General features: G+C 46.1%; 1 protein-coding gene across 5 annotated transcripts in view; it reads right to left on the reverse strand.

Annotated features, from left to right (window-relative positions):
- SLC4A5 (solute carrier family 4 member 5) overlaps positions 1–27132 on the reverse strand; it is a 103618-nt gene that overhangs the window by 40114 nt on the left and 36372 nt on the right. For all 5 annotated transcript variants that reach the window (XM_081833717.1, XM_031030178.2, XM_081833716.1 and 2 more), the window contains one exon: positions 21598–21727. In XM_081833717.1, the coding sequence (XP_081689843.1) occupies positions 21598–21727 (130 nt within the window). The remainder of the gene's footprint in view (positions 1–21597; positions 21728–27132) is intronic.

The raw sequence follows: 27132 nt of genomic DNA on the forward strand, positions 1-27132 counted from the left end.
AGAGACTATGGACTCTGAGAAACAAACAGGGTTTTAGAGGGGAGGGGGGAAGGGGGATTGGTTAGCCTGGTGATGGGTATTAAGGAGGGCACGTACTGCATGGAGCACTGGGTGTTATACGAAAACAATGGATCGTGGATCACCACATCAAAAACCAATGATGTATTGTATGGTGACTAACATAACATAATAAAATTAAAAAAAAAAAGCTGGAGGGCGCCTGGGTGGCTCAGTCGGTTAAGCGACTGCCTTCGGCTCAGGTCATGATCCTGGAGTCCCGGGATTGAGTCCCACATCGGGCTCCGTGCTCAGCGGGGAGTCTGCTTCTCCCTCTGCCCTCTTCCCTCTCGTGCTCTCTGTCTCTCATTCTCTCTTTCTCAAATAAATAAATAAAATCTTTAAAAAAATAAAAAAATAAAAAAAAAAGCTGGAGCCTGATTCCAGTCCAGATATAGACAAAGGGATCAATGAACAACAGTCCAGAAGCAGACCTGGGCCCTCATGGGAATTTAGGTTTTGATAGAGGAGTTGTTTAAAGGTGAACAACTTAAAAATAAAAAAAACTTACCTGCCACCTACTTCTCACCAAACACAGTATTAAATTCTACATGAATTAAAGTCTAAACATAAAGTTAAATCTTATGACGGACTATTATTGACTCTTAAAAAGAGAAGAAATTCTGACACATGCTACAACATGGATGAACCTTGAAGACTTTACACGAGGCGACAGAAGCCAGGCACAAAAGATGAACACTGCGTGATTCCACTTTTGTGGAGACCTGGAGTAACTAAATTCATAGAGACAGGAAATAGAACAGTGGCTGCCAGGGGCTGAGGGGAGCGGGGAGTGGGAGTTACTGTTTGATGGGTAGAGAGTTTCAGTTTTGCAAGATGAAAAAAGTTCTGGAGATGGATGGTGCTGATGGTCACTCCATCACCTTAGGTGAATGTATCTTAGGTCACTGAACCGTACACTTAACAATGGTTGAAATGGTAAAATTCATGTTATATATATTTTACCACAATTAAAATAAATAATTTAAAATGTATAAACAACAATACAAATACACTAGAAGAGAATACAGGAGAGTCTTCTTATATTCTTGGTTGTCTAGAAAGAATTCCTAAACAAGATGTAAAACCACAAGGGAAAAAAATGGGCAGCTTTTGTTACATAAAAATAAACTAAACTAAAACTTCTGTATGACAAAATAAGACAAAGTTCCAAGAAATGTAACACAGTGAGAAAATACTTACAACACACAGGGCATCAAAAAACTGGTATTTATAACACAACTCCTTCACATCAATAAGAAAAACTCAAATTACCCAACTGAAAAAGTGAACAGTTCTGGAAAGAAATGAAGATGGCCAAAAGACTTTCAACTTTCCTAGGAATCAAGGACATTTAAATTACTGCAAATGGAATGACATTCTTCATTTCTCATATTGGCAAAAATGAAAAAGATTGGCGACTTCCGGTGCTGGTGAAAACACGGGGATGTGGGTGCAAGATTAGTGGATGTGCGTCCACAGTGTAGCATGTATGTCTACGCTGTATGTGAGAGTGGGGCAGCAGTCTTGGTGTGGGGGATTGGGCAGCTGCTTTCAACATTTAGTGTGCATGTCTTTTGATGCGGTGGTTCCATTTCTAGGAAATTACCACAGAAATATCATTACATATTTGCATACTGTAGAATGTAGAGAAGGATATTCACTGCAGCTTTGTTCGTGAAGGTGAAAAGCTGGAAACTGCCAGTTTCCAGTAGGGGCACGGTCACAAGCATTCCCTACATTCCTGCTGCAGAATACCCCTCAGGGGTAAACAGTATGAGGGTGAACTATGCATTATGACAGGATAAACAATACCATCCCATTTTATAAAAAAAGAAACACACACATCCGTGTGTTTGGCCACACGTGTCTAAAAGTGCCTGGCAGAAGCTTTGGAAGGCTACCCGCCAATGGCTGACAATGAGTCTGGGGAGAGGAGTGGGTCTGCTGGTGGGGGAGGGGCTAAGAGACTCTCACTGTATTTGGGTTTAATTATTGTAGTAACAGGGCAGCCTGTAGAGCCAGACAACAAGGCTGTGAGTCCTAGCTCCATCATTTCTCAGCTCTGGACTTTATCATTTTGTTTTCTTCAGGAATAATAATAGTAGGTAGCAATTAGAGCAGAGACCAGCACAAAATGCACATTCTGTTAGTGTCAGCTATTAATGTAAAAATAAAGAATATTGCCTTTGTAATTTTAGAAACAATAAAAAATAAGAAAATAGAGGCTTTGAAAGCTCTCCCAACCACAGGACACCATGGTTGATATTTCAATGACTATCATTATTGTTATTTTTAAAAGATTTTATTTATTTATTAGAGAGAGAGAGCAAAAGCAGGGGGAGTGGCAGGCAGAGGGAGAGGGCGAAGCAGTCTCCCCAGTGAGCAGGGAGCCCGATGTGGCGCTCGATCCCAGGACCCCGGGATCATGACCTGAGCCAAAGGCAGACGCTTAACGACTGAGGCACCCAGGCGCCCCGACTATCATTATTATTATTTTATTTTATTTTTAGAGAGAGAGCACGCTTGTGTATTGGGGGGGAGGGGCATAGGAGGAGGGGGAGAGAGACAAGAGACGCTTAAGCAGGCTCCATGCCCAGTGTGAAGCCCAATGCGGGGCTCGATCCCGCGACTCTGAAATTATGACCTGAGTCAAAATCAAAAGTCCAACACTTAACCAACTGAGCCACCCAGGCACCCCTCCATGACTATCATTATAGATCTCCGTGTGCATGAATGTACATGTGTACATGTGCACACACACACAATTTTACATTAATGACACCATAAGGACATAATACCTATTGGACATTCTTTCATGTCTACTAATGTCTATAAATAGATCATTTTAAAGGCTCTTTAGTATTTATTTTATTGCATGAATGGACCACAATTGATATGAATAACCCTCACTTGGTGGACATTTAGGTTATTTCTAATTTATTATTTTTTTTTAAGATTTTATTTATTCACTTGAGGGTGCCTGGGTGGCTCAAATGGTTAAGCACCTGCCTTAGGCTCAGGTCATGATCCCAGGGGCCTGGGATCGAGCCCCGCATCACATCAGGCTCCCTGTTCAGTAGGGAGCTGCTTCTCCCTCTCCCTCTGCCATTCCCTCCACTTGTGCTCTCTGGCTCTATCTCTCTGTCAAATAAATAAATAAAATCTTTTAAAGAAAAGAAAAAAATTTTTCTTTAAAAGATTTTATTTATTCATTTGAGAGAGAGAGAATGAGTATGAACGGGGGGGGGGTGCAGAGGAAGAGAGAGAAGCAGACTCCCCACTGAGCAGGGAGCCCAACACGGGACTCGATCCCAGGATCCTGGGATCATGACCTGAGCCTAAGACAGGCACTTAACCGACTGAGCCACCCAGTCATCCCCCAAGTTTTCTTTCTTTCCTTTTTTTTTTTTTAAAGATTTATTTATTTATTTGACAGAGAGAGAAATAGCGAGAGCAGGAACACAAGCAGGGGCAGTGGGAGGGGAGAAACAGGCATCCCGCTGAGCACGGAGCCTGATGTGGGGCTTGATCCCAAGACCCTGAGATCATGACCTGAGCAGGAGGTAGATGCTTAACCAACTGAGCCACCTGGGCGCCCCCTAATTATTCTTTATTATAAATAAGGCTGGATTGAATATCCTCGGCCCTGTTCAATAATTCCTTAGGATAAACTCTCAGAGGTGGAATTGCTGTGTCTGTACATTTTGAGGTGTATGATATACATTGCCAAAGTGTTCTCCAGAAAGCTCCTGCCAGTTGACACTTCCACCAATGTACAGGAAACCTCACATTACTCTGAAGTCTCTCAAGCCCTGGTATTGTCATTCTGCCTTTTTCACTTTTGTTCATTTGGTAATTGAAAATTTATACCACATTTGCGTTCTTCTGATTACTAGTGAGGTTGGATATTTTTTCCTTTGTCAGATTTCCTCTTTACACAATTGTGTGAGTACTTTGACTTATGAATGCCTAACTTCCTGATTTAATACATTTATTTGAGACCAGTTAACCAGGTGCCTGGCAGGGCCTTAGGGGCTTGAATGGACACAGGATGGGAGGCTGGATTAAAAGAGGCTTGGGAGGTGAAGACCTACAACATAGGGGCTGGAGCGGAGACCACACACACACTTGCCTCAGGATTTACCTAAGTGTAGCTGACTTTTTTAAATGGGAAAATCTGTTTGGGGAAACATCAGCTAAATTATGGTAGATCCAGGTCTGAATGAAGTCAATACAAAGTTTTTCTAAAAGTGGTATTAAGGGACGCCTGGGTGGCTCAGTCGGTTAAGCGGCTGCCTTCGGCCCGGGTCATGATCCCAGGGTCCTGGGATCGAGTCCCACATCGGGCTCCTTAATCAGCAGGGAGCCTGCTTCTCCCTCTCTCTCCCTCTGGTTGTGCTCTCTCTGTCAAATAAAAATAAAATCCTTAAAAAAAATTAAAAAATTAAAGTGGTATTAATATAAGGGTTGGTAAGGAAGAGATCAAAGGATAAGTCCAAATGTTTTGATTGAGAAGATGCTTACCTTGTCCCATGCAAGCAATCACATTGCCCTGTTTTTTCTCTAAAATATACAAGATAGGGCGCCTGGGTGGCTCAGATGGTTAAGCGTCTGCCTTCAGCTCAGGTCATGATCCCGGGGTCCTGGGATCGAGTCCCGCATCAGGCTCTCTGCTCCTTGGGAGCCTGCTTCTCCCTCTGCCTCTCTCTCTCTCTGTCTCTCATGAATAAATAAATAAAATCTTAAAAAAAAAAAAAATAAAATAAAATATACAAGATAAATTATACTGTCACCTTGCCACTGAAGACTCTTTGCTACTCTACAGCCTTGCCCTATCCACCCCAAAGTGTGATGTATCTCAGTGCACGGGGCCACTTGGGTTGACTGCTCTCTACACTGTCTCATAAACATCCTGGGTGGACATTCTCGGGCAGCTCTCTGCCATGACATCTGTTCTTCAGTTTTCTGCCTATACAAATGTAACTCTACCCAGGAGTGGGTGAGAGCACACCTTCTCTGAAACATCCTCTATTAACTCCAGATAGCAAGGACAATCAGTTCTCTCTGCCTCCCAGAACTTCAACTATTTGTACTGTTAGGTCTCCACAAAACATTAGCTCTACATACAAACAGACAAGGACATCAATCTACCTGAGCATAGTCTGCAGAAAAGCCAAGTTACCTATTTCCAAGTTCAGGGCAATATCAGAGCTAGTCTCCTACTACCAGCATCCCTGGAGAACTTGATTTCAAAAAATTCCAGGATACTCAACAACTTTACTAGGAACAGCTCTCCAGGTCCTCCTTGCAACTATTTTGGGAATCCAGATGTTGGAACAGTGAGCCTGTGCCCTGAAACTTAATTTTGTGTTTTTAATGGCAACTACTAGACATTGAGCTCACTTTTACCTTGAGTGGAACATGGAAACATGGAGGACCCAAGATGTGCAGCAATGGTTTTCAACTTTGGCTGCCGATTAGAATTGCCCGGAGAGATTTTGTAAAACATGAATGCCTGGATGGTCATCCCTTCTGGAGGGTGGCCTGGCCATAAAAGTTCCCAGTTTGTGTGACTGTGCCCTGAGGGTTGAGGAGCCCTTGCTCTTGAATCATATAGAACTGTGTCACTCAGGGATAGTTGGACTTGTCTGGGATCCCAATGCAGATAAGCAGCTCTGTGCACACGGGTCTCACTCTCCTTGAACCAGAGGAAACATGGCTTTGAGGACACCAGCTGAAAGAGCAGAACCATATCTCCACAGTCTCCTTCCTAACATGGCCATTTTTTGGTTTTGTATCTTTGATTTTTATAATTGGAGTACATACTCTATACCAGAGTGTCTCACTCGAACTTCAATGTACATACAAATAATGTGGAGATATTGTTAAAATATAGATTCTGATTCAGCTGGTCTGGGGTGGGGTCCCAGATTCTGCATTTCTAACAAGCTCCCAGCTTTTGAGGGTCATGGATCTATACAGTGAAATGTCCTCTTTTGTCTGTTTTCCAGATCTGACCCCTTCACTCTCTACTGCCCAGCAAGAGGGTCACTTCCTCTCAAACCTCTCCCAGTCATTCTGTTTATTTCTCCAATAGTAAACACTGAGAACAGGATTCTCAAACTTAAGCACACATCAGTATCGCTGGAAGGCTTAGGAAAATACAGATTACCAGGTCTCACTCCAGAGTTTCTGATTTCATACGTCTCAGGTAGAGGGGAAGGAGCATCAAGAATCTGGACATTTCTTTTTTTTTTTTTTAAGATTTTATTTATTTATTTGAGAGAGAGAATGAGAGAGAGCGAGCATGAGAGGGGGGAGGGTCAGAGGGAGAAGCAGACTCCCTGCCGAGCAGGGATCCCGATGCGGGACTCGATCCTGGGACTCCAGGATCATGACCTGAGCCAAAGGCAGTCGCTTAACCAACTGAGCCACCCAGGCGCCCCAAGAATCTGGACATTTCTAACAAGTTCCTGGGTGATGCTGATGCTGATGCTGTGATCTAGGGACAGCACTTTAAGAACCCCTATCCTAGGATAATGATTCTTAAACTGGGTTGCACAGAAAAATACCTCAGATGCTTTTAAAGCCTTGATGTCTAGGTCTATCCTAGACCAATTTACATCAGAATACCTGAGTATTCGGGGGGTGGGGGGCACCTGGGTGGCTCAGTCGGTTAAGCGTCTGCCTTTGGCTCAGGTCAGTATCCCAGGGGCTCAGGTCAAGATCCCAGCGTCCTGGGATCGAGCCCTGCATCATTAACTCCAGATAGCAAGGACAATCAGTTCTCTCTGCCTCCCAGAACTTCAACTGCTCAGCAGGAGCCTGCTTGTCCCTCTCCCTCTGCTGCTGCCCATGCTTGTGTGCTCTCTCTCTCTGCCAAATAAATAAACAAATACGATCTTCAGAATACCTGAGTGGGACCTAGGCAACTCTGCTATAGACAGTTCTAGGTAAAGTTCTTGACTTCTGGGGCTCAGAGGCTAAAATAAACAATTAATTGTAGTCAATCATGTTTCCTGGTTATTCGGATATATACCTGCTTCCCCAAATAGACATCAAGCTTCTTGAGGACAGGGACCACTGTTTCCTCACTGGTGTCCCCTTACCATCATTAAATGCTTGCTCCCTCCTGCTTGAGAGTAGTGAGGTCTTATCGATCACTTTGGGAGAAGTCTAGCTAGGAGGAAATGACTGGGGAAAAGAGACAATGGTTGGGCTTAAGTGTGTTTAAAAATACTGAGAACAGGGCGCTTGGGTGGCTCAGATGGTTAAGCGTCTGCCTTCGGCTCAGGTCATGATCCCAGGGTCCTGGGATCGAGTCCCACATCGGGCTCCCGGCTCAGCGGGGAGCCTGCTTCTCCCTCTGACCCTCTCCCCTCTCATGCTGTTTCCCTCTCGCTCGCTCTCTAAAAAATAAATAAAATCTATAAAAAAAAAAAATACTGAGAACAATCTAAGCAATGACCATCAGAGTCTAGGACCATCACAGACACACACAAAAATCGGTGGGGCTGGAAGGGCCTCCTGATAGAAGCAGATACTGCCCTCTGTGAAATAGTCTTCTGAAAAAGGCAGAAAGGAATCAGACAAGCCTGGACCCCACCATCACTTTATGAGAAATATAGATGTTAAACCCCATCAGAGAGACACAACGCAATCCAGAAGGTGCAAAACCTATAGGACGAATGATGCTGTTTCTTTAGCAGTAACAACAACTGTGAGAGAAAAATAGAGGAGGAACCTGTAGAGTAAAAATGACTTCAGAGACCTATCTCCCAAATGCAGTATATGGACCAATTTTATACATATATAAGCCACCTGAGCCACCCAGGCGCCTCTGGACCAATTATATTTTTAAAAATAGATGATCCGGGAAATATAGACACTGTCTAGATAATTCCATGAAAATAAAGAATTAGGGACACCAGGTGGCTCAGCTGGTTAAGCGTCCAACTCTTGATTTCAGCTCAGGTCGTGATCTTGGGCTCCTGGGGTTGAGCCCCGTGTTGGGCTCCGTGCTGGGCATGGAGCCTGATTAAGATTCTCTCCCTTCTTCTCTCTCTGCCCCTCTCCCACAAAAAAATAAAACAACTTTAAAAATGAAGAATTAGTGTCATTTTTTAAAAAGATGTGACAGTGGTATTATGGTTGAAATAATACCCAAATATTTGAAAACAGGGTCTTGAAGATGGTCTGTGGATCAAGATCCATAGTCACAGCAGCATTATTCACAATAGCTAAAATGTGGAAGCAACCAAGTGTGTGCCAATGGATGAATGGATAAGCAAAAGGTGTCATATGCATACAATGGACTATTACTGAGCCTTAAAAAGAAAGGAAATTCTGGCATATCCTACAACACGGATGAACCTAGAGGACATTATGCAAAGTGAAATAAGCTAGTCATGAAAAGACAAATACGATATGGTTCCACTCCTGTGAGGTATTTAGAGTCATCAAAATCATAGAGACAGAAGGTAGCATGTGGTTTCCAGGGGCTGGAGGGAGGCGGAGAAAGGAGAGCTACTGTTTCACGGGTACTGGGTTTCAGTTTTAGAAGTTGAAAGAGCTATGAGGATGAATGGTGATGATGGCTGTACAGCATTTTGAATGTATTTAAAATCACTGCAAAAAAAAAAAATAAAAAAATAAAAAAAAAAGAAAAGAGGGCGCCTGGGTCGCTCAGTTGGTTAAGCGACTGCCTTCGGCTCAGGTCATGATCCTGGAGTCCCAGGATCGAGTCCCGCATCGGGCTCCCTGCTCGGCAGGGAGTCTGCTTCTCCCTCTGACCCTCCTCCCTCTCATGCTCTCTGTCTCTCATTCTCTCTGTCTCAAATAAATAAATAAAAAATCTTTAAAAAAAAAAAAATAAAATCACTGCACTGCATGCTTAAAAAATAGCTAAGATGGTAAGCATTACGTTAAGTATATTTTACCACAATAAAAAAACAGGAAAGAAAGGAAGAAAGAGGCCTTATCTTTTAGAAGCACACACTGAAATATTTGCAGATGGAATGGTGTATGTCTGGGATTCGTGTCAACGTGATCCAGTGTGTGGGGGGGGCCAGTCAGAAACCCTGGAGTGGGACCTGGCAAGCAGGGGATAGAGACACAAGACTGGCCGTGAGTTAGCTGGTAACCATTGAACCTGGGTGATGGGTACATGGGGATTCATTCTACTACATACTACTTTTAAATTTAAATTCTCCATAATAAAATGTGTATCCACTTTTCAGAAGGAATAAAGGCATGGGCTCTTTAAAAGGAATTTGACCAGAGCCTGGCTTAAAAACTCTCTCGGAAGCCTGATAAAGTGGTTAATGTGTAATCCCAACGAACTCATTGCAAAGTGACCTTTATACCATGGTTGGCTTCAAAAAGTGGGGAATTAGACTTGGAGAAGGAGGTCAAGTGGAAAGAAAATCTTTGGGCTGGAAAAGAACTCGCAGGGATTTTGTCCAGACTGGGGGGTGGGCACCAGCTGCCCCTCTTGTGGCTGGGGTGGAGCTGAACAGAACCTTGAAGAGTCACATGTCCCAGAAAGCAGTTCCCTGTCACGCAAAGAGGGTCTGGAACAGAGGCCTTTTCTGTGACTTGTAACTCGGCCACAGATACAATTAGAGAAGCCACTGTTTGGTTAATACCTAGAGTGGTAGAAAGTGTCACGGGGGCAAGCTCCCAAGTACAGCCAAGGCTTTCCAACACTTAAACCCGGGATGTGAGAAGAAGAGGGGGTTCTCCTTTTAAGCCCTGGAAAGAGCTGAAAACCAGGTGACCTGAATTCTAGCTCTATCCTCAGACAGAGACTTAAATTTTAACCCCACTCACCCTGCCCTAGTCCCTCTTCACCTCAGCTGCATTACTGTCATCTGGGAGCTTGCGACAAATTCTAACACCTGGGGCTGAACCCCAGAGTAATGATATTAGAATCTCGGGGGCCTGAGAATCAGACATCAGTACTTTTAAAAAAGGAAGACATAGGTCTTTAAGAGGACAAGGAGCAGGCCATTAGGTGTGGTTGGCGAAGAGTAAAATCTGGAGAATATAGACAGACTTTTTGATTGGAGTGGAGATCCTTTCTTTCTGTGCTTATTTTACATATCATTATCATTAGATTATGTCCTGGTTAATTTGTAAAAATGCCCCTAGAACATCCTAAATATAAAGATTAAAAAAATGTAGGGGCGCCTGGCTGGCTCAGTCAGAAGAGCATGCGACTCTTGATCTCGGGGCCATGAGTTTGAGCCCCACGTGGAGTATAGAGATTACTTAAAGAAACTAAAAACTTCAATAAAAAATAAAGATTAAAAAAAAGTAATTTCCTATAGAATGCAACCTTTAATGTTAAGGTTATGTTGCCTCTAAACATTTGTTGTAAGACTTCTATTTGTGTGAATTTATCGCTTAGATGAAGCTACGTTTACTCACCTAAAAGTTGAGAAGTACACACTACACTGTGGTAATTCTCCATCTACATGGCCTCACTGACTTTATTCTGTACCTCTCCCCTCCCTACCCCATCACCCATTGTCCAAAGACTTGACTTCCATGTATCAGTTACAAAGCATCAAGACATGGTATTTCAGCTTGCTGCCTGGGGCCAGCTGGTAATAAATTTTGTGACTTTAACAGATTCATTTCTTAAAAGTAACGTGAATGTGAGCTTTCCCCCATCATCCAGCTATTTAACTCCGCTTTGAGTCATATCAACACCCTGAATTTTCCAGCAGAAACCAGAGGCCAGTGTTAATTCTCTTATGGGCCAATAAAGAATTTTCCTGGAGATGTCTGAGATATCATTAGATATTCCCTACTTTCAGTCTTTGAAAGAGGAACCAAGAGATGATATTTGGAAGAAAAGTTTTTCAAAAGGGCAACTCCTAAGCAAATTCTTGCCCAATCCTACAATTTATTTGGCAGATTTTTACTATATAATAAGTGTGTGCATTAAAATATATATGTGAAACAATACATAAAGTTATTTCTACAACTGATTAAAATTGAACATGGTTATATGTTCACAAACCAAACTTGACAGTGAATTTGAAAGACTATAAAGTATAGAAGACTGAATGGGCAGGCATGGGTCAAGGGTCAACATGTATATATAGAAGTTTAGAAGGTACCAGAAGGAGAAAAGCCTCATGGGTCTCCTAGGGTATCTACCCCAGACCAGACCCAGAAATTGGTCTTTTTATTGTCCCAGAGATGATTAGGTGCAAGGATACTGACTAATGTTAACCAAGTTCACAAGGATTGATGTATAAACCCAAATTTACAATGAGCTTTCCAACAGTTATGGAGTTAGTTGCTGTCATCTTGCAGTCTTTGCTTTCTCTCCTTACAGGCAGATGCATGAGGAAAGTCAAATTATCATCAGAAAGATATAGAATCAGAATTGAGGCTAAGTGACTCAAATGTTTAAAAGACAGGATAAAATGTCTGGAATCTTCCATCTCTGCAAATGAGATTTGTCTGGGACTGGGACCAGACAAGCGGGCACCTCTGTAGTAGACTGTTCTGGAGTGAACCCCACATGCTTCCATGGCTGACTAACTCCCTGTGATTGAGTCTTTCCTTTTGCTAGCACAGGAGTCTCCTCTAAGGGCCTTTGGTTATGCAGTGCAATTTGGGCGTTACTGGAGAACCACTTCTCAGAAAGTGCACCCAGTGGTTAGCTGGCAGGGATGCGGCAGAGGTGTGTTATTCCAGGAGCTGTGGTAATGGAATGGGGGTGGGCACTCTGCCCCCAAGGTCATGCATTTGGTGAAGGGTCCGTCCTGCTGCATATCATGTCTTCATTCAGGGGTAAGGGGGAGTCCACAGCTAAGTGAATGCCATCAGACACAGCTACTGGCAAATTCCTACCTGGTTCCTTCAGGGAAAGGCTTCTGGAGCCAAATCTCTCTGGAGGCCACTTGTCTGTGTGTTTCTGTAATGACTTCCAAAGGGCTGTCATTTACCGGCTTGTCAGTGTCCCTCAGAGTCTGCTGGCTCCTGCTCCTCCCTGCCTCTCAGGAAAGGCACTCTTCTCTACCTGGGTGTTCTCTCTCCCATCTCTGCTATTCAGGCCCTAGTTCAAAGGTCATTTCATCCGTGCAAAGCCCCCCCAGGGACCAAGCTTGAAGAGAATGCTCCTTCCTCTGACTCCCATCCCATCCTGCACCATTTATCACATGGCACTTAATAGAACAACAGTGGCTAGAGCTTACTGAGCACATACGATGTGCCAGGTGTTATCTCACTTAATCTTCAAATCACCCCCTTGAGGAAGGTCTGTTACTATTCTCATTGTCCAGGTTAGGAGGCCAGAGACTCAAAGGACAAGGAACCTGCTCGAGGTCATGCAGCTTATAAGAGACTGGGTTTGCGGGTGAGTCTTTTGACTCCAGAGCTCTGTTCTCTCCACTTCACAGTACGCCCCTGGGTTTTAGTTATCTGTGTCTATGAGCCCATGCCTGTCTTTTACACTAGATCGGGGGTTGAAAAACCACATCTCATGTTTTAAAAGTGCCTCACAATTTGCTTTTGTATGGCCAGACAGCTAAGAATAGTGTTTAAATTTTTAAAGGGCAGTAAGAAAGGAGGAAGAAAAGGAGAAGAAAAAGAGAAAGAAGTGATCATATATGAACAGGAAGCCTAAAATACTATCTGTCCCTTAGAAGAATTTTGTTGACACCTGCACTAGATCATAAGCATCTCGAGAACAGATTCATACATGTCTTGTTTTAACTCTCCCATAGAACCGGACACATCATCCCCTAAAATATTTTTAGAATGAAAGGAGAAAGGTGTGGATAAGATAAACTTTCCAAAGTTCTCCTAGACCCACAGACTAGAGCTTCTACTTTTCCACTGCCCTAAGAATTGATACAGAGCAGTGGTGACAGTAGCTATCCATGTACAAAGACCAGATGTGATTGGTGAAGTGCTTGTCCAAGAGGGGGACAGGTTTGCAAAGCTCCCACTTATATACTCACAGTGGCCTGAAGAATTCTGGAAGTTCTGCTTGGCATTAGAAGCACAACTTCAGCCAAAGAACAGATTACATAAAGTGCGTATCTTCACTACTACATATGTGAAAAAGACATATTTGGGGTGTCTGCTCGGCTGCCATTCATGGGGATATGTTCCCCAGGCCATGACTAGCCCACCCCGTAGCTCCCCATAACTCTGATTTGGGTCACAGTGATGGGACGACCAAAGTTGGGCAAATCAGATACTCTTGGAAGAATCAGGAATTGGGAATGAGAAATAGCTACACATTGTAGGATGGTCCCTTGAGTAGAGCAGATGTAAACTTGGAAGCTAAGGATAGGGACAAATGGGGGGAACCAGCTGCAGAAGAGTGAAGACACTGTCCAGAGAGAGGCAGAGACCAGAAGCAGAGAAAGAGGACAGCCTGGCTTCCTGGGCCCAGGCCTTGACATACCTGGCCATCCCTGGGTACCATGAGGTCATCCCATTTCTGCTGATGCTCCCTCTTTTTGCATAAAGTTAGCTTGAGTAGGCTTCTGTTACCTGCAGCCTAAAATGCCCTAACAATGACAGGGGCATTTCTCTCTCCCTTGGCCATCCTACACAGGCCCTGACAGCTCGCTTGAGCTTAGGTTGTAGTTGTAGAGCTGGGCATATCAGATAGGGAGGCTCTTGCCTTTAGCACAAACAACACCTGACAAAGGGTTTCCAGGGAGGTCTATTCCTTCAGCATCTCTGGAGCCTGACAGTTCTGATCCTAACAAGACAGGAGACATAACCACCAAAATCAATTTGTGGACCTTGTTTTGATTTGAAGTTGTACAAACCAACAGTAAGGGGATGTTTTTGAGAAAATTAGGGACATTTGAATGTAGACTAAATATCATATTAAGGAATTGCTCTCTATTTTCTTAGGTGATATAATGGCACTGTGATGCTTATAAAAGAAGTTTAATTTCATAAAGTTGTATACTAAAATGTTTATAACATGTGGGATTTTCTTTAAAATATTGTGGCAAAAACAAACAACAAAACAAAATTCCTAAAAGCAAACAAAAAAAAAGTGGTGGAGATAGATCAATATTAATCATTGATGAAACTGGGTAATAGGGATGCCTGGGTGGCTCAGTAGGTTAAGCGTCTGCCTTCAGCTCAGGTCATGATCCCACGGTCCTGGGTTCAAGCCCTGCATTGGGCTCCTTGCTCAGCAGGGAGCCTGCTTCTCCCTCTGCCTGCCGCTCCCCCTGCTTGTGCGTGTTCTCGCTCTCTCTGACAAATAAATAAATAAAATCTTAAAAAACAACAACTGGGTAATAGATACATGGGGGCTCATTATACTGTTCTACTTTTTGTGTTTGAAACTTTCCATAATAACAAATTATAGATAGATACTATTTAGATATTTAAAAGTTAAAAAATATATAAATATATATTAATTTGGATTTAGACAAATATAAATATATAAATATATATATATATACACATACATATGTATGAATCAACTGGCGTCTTGGCAGGCAAGGTGGTCTGACGATGGGCTTTCTTCCCTCCTGACAACTGCATCTGAGGGAGCCAACCAAGGATGTCCTTGGTTGCGGATAGGTGATCCTTCCTGCAGACCAGCCTCTAGGGGTTCTGAGGAACTGCCAATCAAGCCACATCCCGGCAGCGTTCTGCTCTCCCCTCACTTAGCTAGCCTTGCTATCCCACTCACTGGCCAGCTAATCCTACCTATCTTACAGACCTGAGTCCACCAGGTGATGGCGTTGTATCACCACCTGGTCGTCCCCATGGGGCGGACTGGTGTTTCCCCAATCTGATGGCAGGTGCTTTGAAGGCGGCCCCTCCTGGCGTGTTAGGTCTCAGGCAGCCCCCACCCTGAGCTGTGCTGACTAGAAGTGATCACGACACCCCTGGGGGACACCTGGCTCAGCGCCCCCGTTCTGTGTTTACACAGCTCACAGGTGAGAGTGCTGGCTGCAATCAGGGCCTCAGAGGCCTAGGGGAACGTTGCCTACTTCTACCTGGGCCTTGATCCAAGTTCTGATTCATGTCAAATCCCTTTTTCCCCACTTACCCGGCATAAGTGTCAGGTATCAGTGTTGGACTAGTGGAAGGAGAGGGAAGCATCATCTTAGCTACTGGATGTGAAAGCAGCTTGATAAAGACCGTGTGACTATTCAGACCAGGAAATAAGCATCTAGTCAAAGTCAGTAACCTTAAAAACTTTCATCTGACCACAAATCTCCATACATGGCTCCACTGCAGTCAAACAGGAGGCCCCAGGCCCGCAGCTGCTCACCTGCCTCAGGACCACCTGGCTACCTGCAGCTTCCGCAGTCCGCTCTTCTGCATCCCCCTCTCCTCCAACAATCACCAGCCCTCTCCACTCCTGGTAGGAGCCCCCAAGCCTCGCTGCAGCTGCCCTGCCCTCTGCTCCTTCCTTCAGGCCTGTCACACAGAAGGGGTGGGGCCTTCCTAGCCCGCCAGCAGCTCCTCTCTGACTCATGCATCTTTACACCACTCTCCTTCATCTGGCTCCTTTCCATCAGCATTCAGTATGCTCAGATCTCTCATTCTCACAAAGAACAAGAGCCTCCCTTGAGAGACCGAGCTCACTGCCACCTTTCACAGACAAGCATCTTGAAAGAACCGTTCCACTGAACCCACCCTCGTCATCCTGACTCTCTTCTCCACCCTCTGCCCCATGCCACCCCTGAGACTGCTCTCGTCTCTCCATCCTATGGATACTTCTCTGTTCCTCCCCTACTCGGTGGCTGTTCCTTCCATCTTGAATGTCTCCCTGCCCCTGGATTCCAGGACACAGCACTCCTCTTGTTCCCCTCCTACCTCTCTGGTGGCACCTTCTCAGTCTCCGTGGCAGGTTCCACTCCCTCTGCCCACCCCTCAAATGTTAGTGACCTGGGGGTTCTGCCCTGGGAACTCTCTCACTTCACAGATCTCAGGGGCAAACTTACCCTCTTCTATGGGTTTGGTTCCCATCTAGATGCTGAGCACTGACAAATCTAGGCTTCTCCACGGAGCTCCAGACCTCTGTACCTACACGGTGCTGCTGGACACCTCCATTTGCAGTTTCCCCAAACAGAACATGTCCCAGAGGGAACTCAGCATCAGCGTCCATCAGAACAAAACAAGATGCCCAACACAACAAGAACTTGCTATTCCTCTTGTGTTTCCTAAATTGCTACCACAAGTTACCTGCTTACTCAAGCGGGAAAGCTGGGCATTTCCCTGACTATCCTGGTCCCCAACATGCCACCTGTCACTAAGTCCTGTCAATTCTTCCTGTTAAGACAGGTCTCACATCCTGTAAAAGGAGTGGTGGCTGCCAGGGATTATGGAAGACAGTGATATGAATAAGCAGAGCACAGAAGATTTTTAGGGCAGTAAAACTACTGGGTAGGATACTATAATGGTGGATACATGTCCTTACACATTTGTCCAAACCCATAGTAGGTCCAACACCAAGAGTGAACCCTCATGTAAACTCTGGGCTCTAGGTGATGATGTGGCAATGTAGGCTCATCAACAGTGACAGATGGACCACGCTCGTGGAGGATGTCAGCCACGGGGGAGGCTCTGCATGTTCAGGGGCAGGGGGCAAATGGGAACTCTGCACCTTCTGCTCACTTTTGTTGTGAATCTAAAACTGCTCTAAAAAAGAAAGTATATTTAAAAGGAATACATATATTAACACACACACACATAAAATACACACACACACACACACATATATATATGAAATTATATGCTTGAAAAAATAGGTCTCAAATCCACCCCTTCTCTCTGTTCCCACTGCCAACTTCTTGGTTCAGGGTCCCATCTTTCACCGAGACCAGCCTCCTAACAGGCCCAGTCTTGCCTCCTTTTAATACATTCTCCACATTGAAGCCAGAGTGGCCTCTCCCAGACCATCCTGCTCCTCCCCCTGCCCGCCCCCCCCCCCCAAGTGGTCCTCTGAAGCTCCCAGCATCAAGTTCAAACTGCAAAAGATGGCCTGTGTAGGCCCTCCATGCCTGGCCCCTCACTCTGCAGCCCAGCCACAGGGCATTTCTGCCCCTTCCTCTGTGGGTCTGGTCTCCTTGTTCCCAGGGCCTCTCCTTTCCCCCTCCATACCCTCTCCTGGCTAACTCTGACCTATCTTTCAGGTCTCAGGGTGAAAACCTCTTGCTCCTGTTTGTCTTCCTTAACCCCTCTTGTCTAGGCTGGGTGCCCCCACAGTGCTTTCACAGCACCCCATCATCAAATGCCTGTTTAACCACTTTTGTGCCCCATTCGACACAAAGCCCAAATGAGTCGGGATGGCATCTGCCATGTTCATTTTTGTACCTCCAACAGCTGGCTTAGGTTTACAGACAGTAACACTTTGTAAATCATACTTAAATAAATCATTGAGGTTTGCTGACTTCTGTGCTAAGAGCTCTCAGCTTCCTACTTGGCTTTTATCCATAGAGTGGTCCCAGGTGAGTAGTGAGATAGTGAGACCAGGGGGCTGGGGGTGCATTCTGCACTCCCCCCCCCCCACCCCGGACAAAGCAGGGAAATGATACTAGGAAGGCATTCTACAAGATCTTAAGTGGGAGAGTTTCAAAGCTGAGACAAAGTTCAGGCTTTCCCCTCTATCACATAGAGAGTATGCAAGCAACTCCCCACGTAAGATGCTTTTGAAAATATACTGGTCTGTTTGACCAACTAAGCTGACCCACTTTTCCTACCCTTCTTTCTGCCCTTTCCTGGTCATCACACAAATATCCTAGAAGCATAGGTGTCTCATAAGAACCTCTGGAAAGTTCACTCTTTTGGTCTGCTCTGAATTGAGATCACAGGCAGCTTGGATTTGGAATTTTCTCTAAGAACTCTTGGAAGGCTCTAAGCTCTGGCTATGTCTGAGTAACCGCAAAGGGCCCTCCACACTTGGGTGGGTTCCAGCCCAGATCATTCTTCTCTTCCTGTCCTTGCAGCCAGGCCAACTTGGGCCGAGAGAGGACATATTCTGGGTAAATTGTTTGCTGGTAGTGAGGGGGTTGTGTGCCCCCACCCACCTGATCCAGCCTTCCCTTCAGGCAAGGTCAGTATCAGCAAATAGCCGGCTGCATTTTCCTCCCGGGAATGCTAAAGAGATCGAGTTAGTAAAAATCTATCTTATTAACAGCCTGACCTACCAGCATTGATCACACTAGAAGTCACCCCCCCTCCCCCGCTCCACCGCACACAAAGTCCCCATCATGCGCACAGAGCAAGGCTTCAGTGGAGCTCTAAAAGCCATTTAAATCTGTTCAGGGGTGACTCCTTCTCCAAGGGCTCAAAACATCCCCCAAACTAATAAACCCTGACAAAGCACCACCAGGGAAAATTCCTTGCGGATTTGAGATTTTCACTCTTAATCTCCTAACTCAATAAAGCAAACACTCCTGCAGCAAATTAAATACTTTTATTAAAGGGTCCCCTCCATTCCCTTTGATGTGGGTGTAGGCCTGCAACCCTCCCAGGGCCTGAGTGTCTGTGTGAGGGGTTGTCCACCCCCCATACCACCATCATTTTCTCCTATTACCCCAAGGAGGCCAGAACCCACTAGGATTTGCAGATTCTTGGATTCTGGAAACTTCTAAGACCTCTGGCTTCCCGGAGTAGATCTCACAGCCTGTCAGCTGAGGGAAATGCTTCCCATTCTTTTGTAGGGGTGTGGCCTGGCCCCAAGCACCTCTACTGTCGAATTTGCCTGGAGGAGTCTCCAGCACAGCTATCCAGGCCAAGGCAGACTTGTTGGCCAATGGTCAAGCCCTTTCTCTGAACTTTCTACAGGCTTGCTGGTCAAACCTCCAACAGTGAGCTGGAAACCTGATGCTGTTAGCTGGACAAAAGATTAAAGGAAGCTAAGTAGAGAAAGGGGACTTGAGGTAGGGAGGCCTGAGCTCCTCTCCTCCCACTGTTTCCTGCCCCCAAGTTGGCCTCCAAGCTGCTTCTCCCTCACATCTGCCTGGAATTGGGTTCAGTGATTTTAACTTCTTCTAGTCATCATTTTTTTTTAAAGATTTATTTATTTATTTATTTGTCAGAGAGAGAGCACAAGCAGGGGGAGCGGCAGGCAGAGGGAGAAGCAGGCTCCCCGCTGAGCAGGGAGCCTGATGCGGGGCTCAGTCCCAGGACCCCGGGATCATGATCTGAGCTGAAGGCAGACGCTTACCCGACTGAGCCACCCAGGCGTCCCTAGCCATCACTTTCCTCTCACTATTGGTTTGAGGTCCACTCAGGACCCTTCCAGGGTCACCTCAGATGCTGTCCTCAGAAAGCCTACCTTGCAGGGAAACCTACCAGCTTGCAGATGGTAACTGTCAGATCAGACCCTTTTCTATTTCAGGAGGAGCCTCCTTCTAGAAATATTATCTCATACAGTTTATCAGTTTCATTACAGGGTCTAGAGTGCAGAAGCCTCAATGGATCCATTCTGAGAGAGACCAGAAACAATATTTTGTCTGTGGTTGGTGACAGACAATCAGGTCTCTGAGCGCCCTGAGGCATTCTTAGCAAGGGCTCTGTGGGCATGCATGATAGGCTCTCATAGAAGGTCTGGTCCTGGCATTTGTTGCCAGGGGTTCTGGATGCAGCACTTGCCCAGTGGAGAGAACACTCTCTTCTTACTGGGTCTCTGAGAAGGCCCTTCTCAACATTCCTTCTATTTCCCCGCCTTGGACTAGAAAGGGAGGGGAAGCACCAGCTCCTCAGAGGAATTAAGCCACCATAACCCAGACTGGGCTCTATTTAAAATGTCCTACCCTCTCTTCTCAGCCCTGAATAGATGCCCCGGTCTCTGTGGCTGTCTCTATTTCTCATCCCAGTGGAATTGCCTCCAGACTCTATTTCCATGGGAACCCAAACCGAGTCCCTGCAAGTTTGAGGAAGGGGAGGGAGGTAGCTGAGAAAACGGAGAAAGCACGACAAAGTGCATAAGCCCTCAAGCTAGGGTCAGACAGGCCTGGGCTAGAACCCAGACTCAGCAGCCTGTACACTCTGACCCTTGTAAGCTATTTCCCCCTCTAAACCTCAGTATCCTCATCTATAAAATGGGGATAATAATAGCTCCCACCTCCTCAGGGTCATTGTGCAGCTTGCGTGAGATAAGCCTGTAAATTATTTAGCATATAGTAAGGGCTCACTGAATGGCTGGTAAATAGAGGCTCAAGGGCTTCCATACAGGGATTGGGGCAGGCCATGAGGCTAGAATTCATTCCTTCCTGGAAGCCTGCAGGGATTTGGTAGTCCACCCAGGGGCCTTTCTTCCAGGAGAGATTTGAAGGGGGAGGCTTGGGGATGTCCAAACCTGCTCTTCCTCACTCTACAGAGCAACTGCCCAGGTGAGTGAGGTTGGTGGATGAGGGAGGAGCCCAGGCCATGGGTGGAGCAGCTGCAAGGATCTGGGCATCCTGGTGGCCCCCTAGGCAGAGCCAGTCCCAGATACAGGTAGCAGTTAGTCCAGGCATTCTCAACTGGGGCAACAGCAGCCCCAAAGGGGTCTTGGGGGTGCAAAAAGTTTTAGATATTACCATGGTTTATGGCATCCCAAAGTTCAAGCCAACCTGACAGAATCATGTTCCTTAGTATTTAATTCCTCTAATTAGAAATAAATTAAATCAAATACTAATTTATATAAAGTTAATTTAAATTAAAATTTCTTGGGGGTGGGAGCACACTTTAAAAAAAACCAAACAAAACTGGTTGAGAAACATTGGTATAGCCCACTTTTTGGACTTTCTCAACCTCCTTCCCAGGGTCCCTCCTCTCTCACCAGCCCTTCTTGCTGCCTCCTACCATAGCCTACCTTTTCCTTAGACTCTTGGCAGCATTTGGTGTTGCTGACCAGTCCAGTTCAGTTAGAAGGCCACCCTGTCCCAGGTACTGGGTATGGCCAGCACTACTCCTTACTACAATCCTCCCTTGGCTCCATGTCTTTACCACATGGTTCCCCAACAGCCCTCTGACTCTTCTCCTTCTACTGCCCCTATATACACAGTTCCTCTGTCCCCCACATGCAGCTCTAGAGCTCCACTCTGCTTGTCCCACCCCAAACTCTGCTGAGTCTCTTTTCTTCAGAGGCCCACTGGACCACTCCACCTGGATTTTTCATGACATACATTTTCCTTCCTCCGGGAAGCCCTTCCTGCCTACCCTAGCCCCCTTGGTGCTTTCCCTTCTCGTATGGCATTTAGTTTGAACCATTTGACAAGAAAGTATATATGTCCTTGTATTATTCTCTCACAGCCTCATGGGTATCTGTACTACCTTCCCACGTGGATTTTAATTTGAGAATAAAGACAAAGTGGTAAGTGTCTGTTTGCTCCTTAGTATCCAGCCCAGTTCTAGACACCAAGCCAGGCAGATGTGGAGGTCTTTAGGGGCCAGGGAGTGTCCCAGCAGAACGCAATGTGCAAGATGCCACTGGTCAATGGTCCTTCCCACCAGGAGAGTCAGCTCAGCCTAGGCCCCAGGCAGATTGCAGTGGGAAGCCACCTTCTCCCTTCCCCTGGGACTCTGCCTCACCTGGCTGACTCTTTCCACTCCATCTGGTCTCCGTCGTGCTGCAGGGTGTCCATCTCTGTGAAGAGGGTGGGGTTGGGAGCCTCATCTTCCTCCCCCAGGATGTCCTGGAGCTGCTCAGCAGCTGGAGACCCTGCAAAAAGAGGGCAGCAGGGTCTGCTGAATGGCCTGGTGGGAGCTTCGGGCTGCATGGCCAACTGAAATGGGGCAGGAGCCAAGCTCAAGGGACAAGTGTTTCCTAATTTAGTAAAACTAAGTCCAGCTTCTGGGTGAAGCTAGATTCACACCTCTGTGAGTTGGATGTGGGTGAGATATTCTTAGAGATAAAGGGGACGACAGGATTTAGTCTGCATTCAGACTCCAGGGTCTTGCAGCTGACAAGGAAGGAGGTTAGAAAATGGCCACAGCTGGGCAGCAGCAATAATGGGAAACAGAAAAGCGAGGAGTGAGAAAAACTCTGACCCAGCTTCAGCATAACAAACCCAGAGGGACCCTTTTTCCCACTGGGCCCCAAACCAGTCAACTCCCAGTGCTGGCCTTGAAGGGGCGGTCAGCCTGTGAAAGGAGGTGCTTGTACTACTGTGCCTCGGGAGCCCACCTTCTTCATGGGCACGGGACAACCTATTCCTGAGCTCCCACTCTGCTTCCCAATTGCCCACTGCATGTCACCTCCTGGCTGTCTCTGAGGCACCTCAAGTCAGCATTCCAACACTGAACATGTACCCTTCCCCAAACATGCTTCCCCTTCCTGCCTCCCTTCCTTCCTTTTTTTTTTTTTTTAAGATTTTATTTATTTATTTGACAGAGAGAGAGCACAAGCAGGGGAGCGGCAGACAGAGGGAGAGGGAGAAGCAGACTTCCCTACTGAGCAGACAGCCTGGTGCGGGACTCCATCCCAGGACCCTGGGATCATGACCTGAGCAAAAGGCAGATGCTTAACCAACTGAGCCAGCCAGGTGTCCCTTTTCTTTCCTTTCTCTTACTCAGTATTTCATGAAAGTCTACTGTGTGCCAGGCATTGTTCCAGGTGTCAGAAAACAAAGCTGGGATGAAGGCCCATATATCCCTGCTCTCTTGAATGTCTGTTGTAGTGGCAGAAACAGACCAAAAACAGGTAAATAAAAGCATATATGATCATTTCAGGTAGTGATAAGCGTTCTGGAAAAAAAAAAAAGATAAAATAAAGCAACAGGAGAACTACATTAGAGAGATTGGTTAAGAAAGACCCCTCTGAGGCGTGTTTGAACTGTGACTTGGAAGAAGAGAACGAGCCACTTGTACATCTCTAGAAAAAGAGTGCTCCAAGTGTTTCAAAGACCCTGAAGTGAGAATGTGCTGGCCATTGTGTCTACAGCATGGTAAGCAAGAGAGAGGCAGGGCATGATGTGGAAAGCCTTGGTTAAAGGCATGGCTGTCCACCCAACTGTACAGGCTAGACACCCTGCAGTCATCTTCACCTCAACCACTTTCTCTCACTTCCACCCCCCTATTGAAAGTTTTGGAGAATACTTCCCTCTTCACCAATCCCTTTGCCCCTGCCCTGGTTCAGTCTCTCATTGATTGTCTCCTGGGCTTCATCCAGTCTTCCCCTTCCTCCAAGCCCCTCTGTCCCCTCAATTTATCATCCCCACTGGCCCTCACTTATTTCTCCATAGATTCCCAGTGGTCAGTAATTTCAACTACTTTGTCATCATGCTCTCCCCCCTATTCCTTGACTTCCCGGTAAAACCAGGCAGCCAATGGACAAACAAGAACTCATTGGCCCAGTCTTCACCTCTGCAGGAGTGTATACAGTGGTATGGTGGAGACAAGGCATACAATGGGCTTGCAATCCAGCTAGACATGGGTATGAATCCAAGAGTTGCCACTTGCTTATCGGTGTTCAGTCTGAGTAAGCAGGATTGTTGGGAGGAACAAGGAGATAAGTCAGGTAAGGAGAGTAAGACACATGTAACAGGTGCTAATCCCCTTCACCACCAACTGCAACACCCAGGCTCATGAGCCCTGCTGGAGAAAACCATCCACATGTGCAAATGGAGGGTTTCCACCCTCAGCAGGTCTCAGAAGTGCAGCCACCTCCCACTCATCCTTGTCAGCACCGTGTCGCATGTCCCTCCATGCCATTCCTAACCACTGCTCCTCTCTTCAAGCCTCTTGATCCATCTCCTACCCACCTCACCAAGGAAATAAAGGCCTCCAGACGTAAAATCCATCGCTGTCTCCCTTCTTACCACTGTACCCTCACCACTTACCACTGTGTACCCTTACCACTTTGTAGTCCTTTTTTTTTTTTAAAAGATTTTTATTTATTTGACAGAGACAGATACAGCGAGAGAGGGAACACAAGGAGGGGGAGTGGAGAGGGAGAAGCAGGCCTCCTGCCGAGCAGGGAGCCCGATGTGGGGCTCGATCCCAGGACCCTGGGATCATGACCTGAGCTGAAGGCAGACGCTTAACGACTGAGCCACCCAGGCGCCCCTGTAGTCCATTTTTGAACAAAGGAGTCCTTCCTCCAGCTTAATCTCTGGCCCCATTTATTTTCTGCTGGGTCCTTATTTTTTCAACTAGCCTTTCCTTACCTTGGTCTTCAACTTCTTCTCTCCACTCTTTTTCTCCCAGCCAATAAACAGTCTTTCCTACCCTAGAACACTCTCCCCTGACCCTGCCTTCCCTTCCAAGCTCTCCTGCTCTCCTTTCCCTCCAACAGCAAGTGGTCTCCCCTTCCTCCTTACCCAATCACTTTCCAACCTGCTGCAACTGGTTCAGCCCCCCCTCTCTAAGGGACAGAGATTTCAAACTAGCAGCTCAAAGATAATGTTTAATTTAGCCCTCACAGAGTATAAAAGCTTTTGAAATTGTTGCTAACATAAATAATTGTGAGATTTCATATAAGAACCAGATTTCTGACTTTTCCTGAAAATTCAGATGCTCTGATGACCGTGCCTACATTCCTGCTTGGCACCAATCAACTAGGGCTGAGTGATGGCTGCTTTCTTCAGGTGGGCATGTGCATTTTTTTTAAAAGTCCTTTTATTTGAATATAGTTGACACACAATGTTATGGGCATATACATTTTAGTTTGCCACAGCCCCCACTGCTCCCTACTCTACCCTGCTAATCTCATTTATGTTATGCATCTGAGTTTATAACCATGCCCTGAGATCGCTTTTGTTATCTCATTCTCAAACCAGTAAGTTAATAAAACCAAGCAAACGAACAGGTCTGGCTTATCTCTTTGGGTCGTCAGTGGTGCCTGACTGCTCCCTCTGAACTGACATGGTACTCTTGGCTCTCATAACACAGTACTTTCTTGATATTTTTTTCCTGTCTCTTCGAGGACTCCTATCTTTCCCTGGCCCCTCTTGCCTGTCTTACTTAAATCTTCATCTTCCCCAAGATCTTTCCTTGGCCTTCTCTTTTCTCTTTCTACACTCTGTACCATCTTGTGTTCTTTTTTTTTTTTTTTTAAAGATTTTATTTATTTATTTGACAGAGAGAGAGCACAAGTAGGCAGAGTGGTAGACAGAGGGAGAAGGAGAAGCAGGCTCCCTGCTGAGCAGGGAGCCCGATGCGGGGCTCGATCCCAGCACCCTGGGATCATGACCTGAGCTGAAGGCAGATGCTTAATGACTGAGCCACCCAGGCGCCCCACCATCTTGTATTCTTTATGGTGTCACCTTATAGATGAGGTCACCCTTGTCTCCAGACCCTGCCTGTATTGAGCATTTTCAACAGTCACCTGGATTACTCCATCTGGGAGTTCCGCAGCCTTCGCAAGTCAACCTCAACATACTCAAAACGGTTTCCTTATTCCAACACCCCAACCCTGCCCTTCTCTGTTTTGAATGATAGCACTGCTAGCTACCCAGCCATCCAGATAAGAAACACTGGACTCGGGGCGCCTGAGTGGTTCAGTCGGTTAAGCGTCTGCCTTCGGCTCAGGTCATGATCCCAGGGTCCTGGGATCAAGCCCCATGTTGGGCTTCCTGCTCAGTGGGGAGCCTGCTTCTCACTCTCCCTCTGTCTGCCACTCTCTCTCTCTGTCAAATAAATAAATAAAATCTTTAAAAAAAAGAAAAGAAAAGAAACACTGGACTCACTCCTGAAGCCTCTTTCTCACCATTCATGTCCAATCAGACACTAACTTCTTTCCCTTGCTTCCTAAATACTTTTCAGCTCTCTCCTTTTTTTTTTCGTACCCACTGCCACCATCTTAGTTCAGGTTCTCATTATTTCCTGTTCCTATCGCTGCGAGAGCCTCCTACTGCTCCTACCACCTCTGGTTGCATAATCCACCCCTACTTCCTATGTGGCAGCAAAGTTTGTTTTTAAAACATTTCAAACATGTTCACGTGACATACTCCTGGGCGTCATGGTCCTCTTTGGGCAGCACCATAAAATATTTTGCATAGGACTTAGAAATGATTTTACTAGCAGAAAATACTATTTACCTGTATATAGCTCAATCTACCTCATTTATTTAGATGAATTTTATTTCTGAATTTTTCTGTTACTTTAAACAAGTCTTTTCATTGGGTTATTGATTGCTGACACTTGCTAGCAGACATTAAAGGTAAGGAAATTTTATAGAAGAAAAACTAACAATTGAACAAATAACCATATTTTTTTTTTCTTTAGATTGGGAGAAGACTAGGGCTCTGATTCTGAGAGGACACACCAATTCCCCATGGAATCAGAGCTCAAGAACGACTCTTTTAAAATGTAGATTTGATTATGTTACTCTCCAGGTGAAAAACCCTTAATAGGCTCTGTATTACCGAGAGCCCAGGTTCTATGACATGGCTCAAAACATCCCTTGTGATCTGGCCCACACCTGCCTTTTTAGGTTCTACCATGTTCCTCAGCCAGATGCCCTGGAAGCGAGTCACCCCTAACCCCAGATACCCTTGACCCTAGCCACCCCAGGCCCCAGCCACTCCCAGTGCCAGATACCTTTGAGCCCAGCTATCCCTGATCCCAGACACTCCAGACCCCAGTCCCCCCCAAACCCAGATAGCCTGGACCCCAGCTGGTTCTCTGAAGAGGGGGGCGCCTCACTCCTTGGATCCTAGTGCCTACTGCTCCCTAAGTTTGGAGTTCCCCATCCCTTCAAGGCCAGACAAGAAGACAAATAGACGGAAGAATCATGGAGAGCTGAGACAGGGCAGACAGCAGGATGCCTGAAGCAGCCCTGTCTGGGGCATTACCTGCTCCCCGGAATAGCTGAGCGCTGGGGTCTCCGGCTGTTGGCACCGCCTCGGGCCCCAGCCTGTTTTTGCTGCTGCCACCCTGGCCACTGCTTCCAAATGTCCTCTTGCCCACCGGGTCACAACAAACTCGCTTTTGTTTCCAGTTATGCACCACAGGAGGCGTGGGGAGAGGAGAGGGAGACCGAGACACAGAGAGAGAGACAGAGACAGGAGAGGAAGGTGGGAAAGCCTGGGGAGGTGGCGAGAGTGGGCGGTAAGCAGGAGAAAAGAGCGATGTAGGAAGTGTGAGAGAGACTGTGTGTAAGAGAGCAAGACCGTACCGAGGGTG

Source organism: Leptonychotes weddellii, chromosome 10 (genome assembly GCF_054177405.1).
Source record: "Leptonychotes weddellii isolate Sample4059 chromosome 10, ASM5417740v2, whole genome shotgun sequence".
Classification (NCBI taxonomy): Eukaryota; Metazoa; Chordata; class Mammalia; order Carnivora; family Phocidae; genus Leptonychotes; species Leptonychotes weddellii.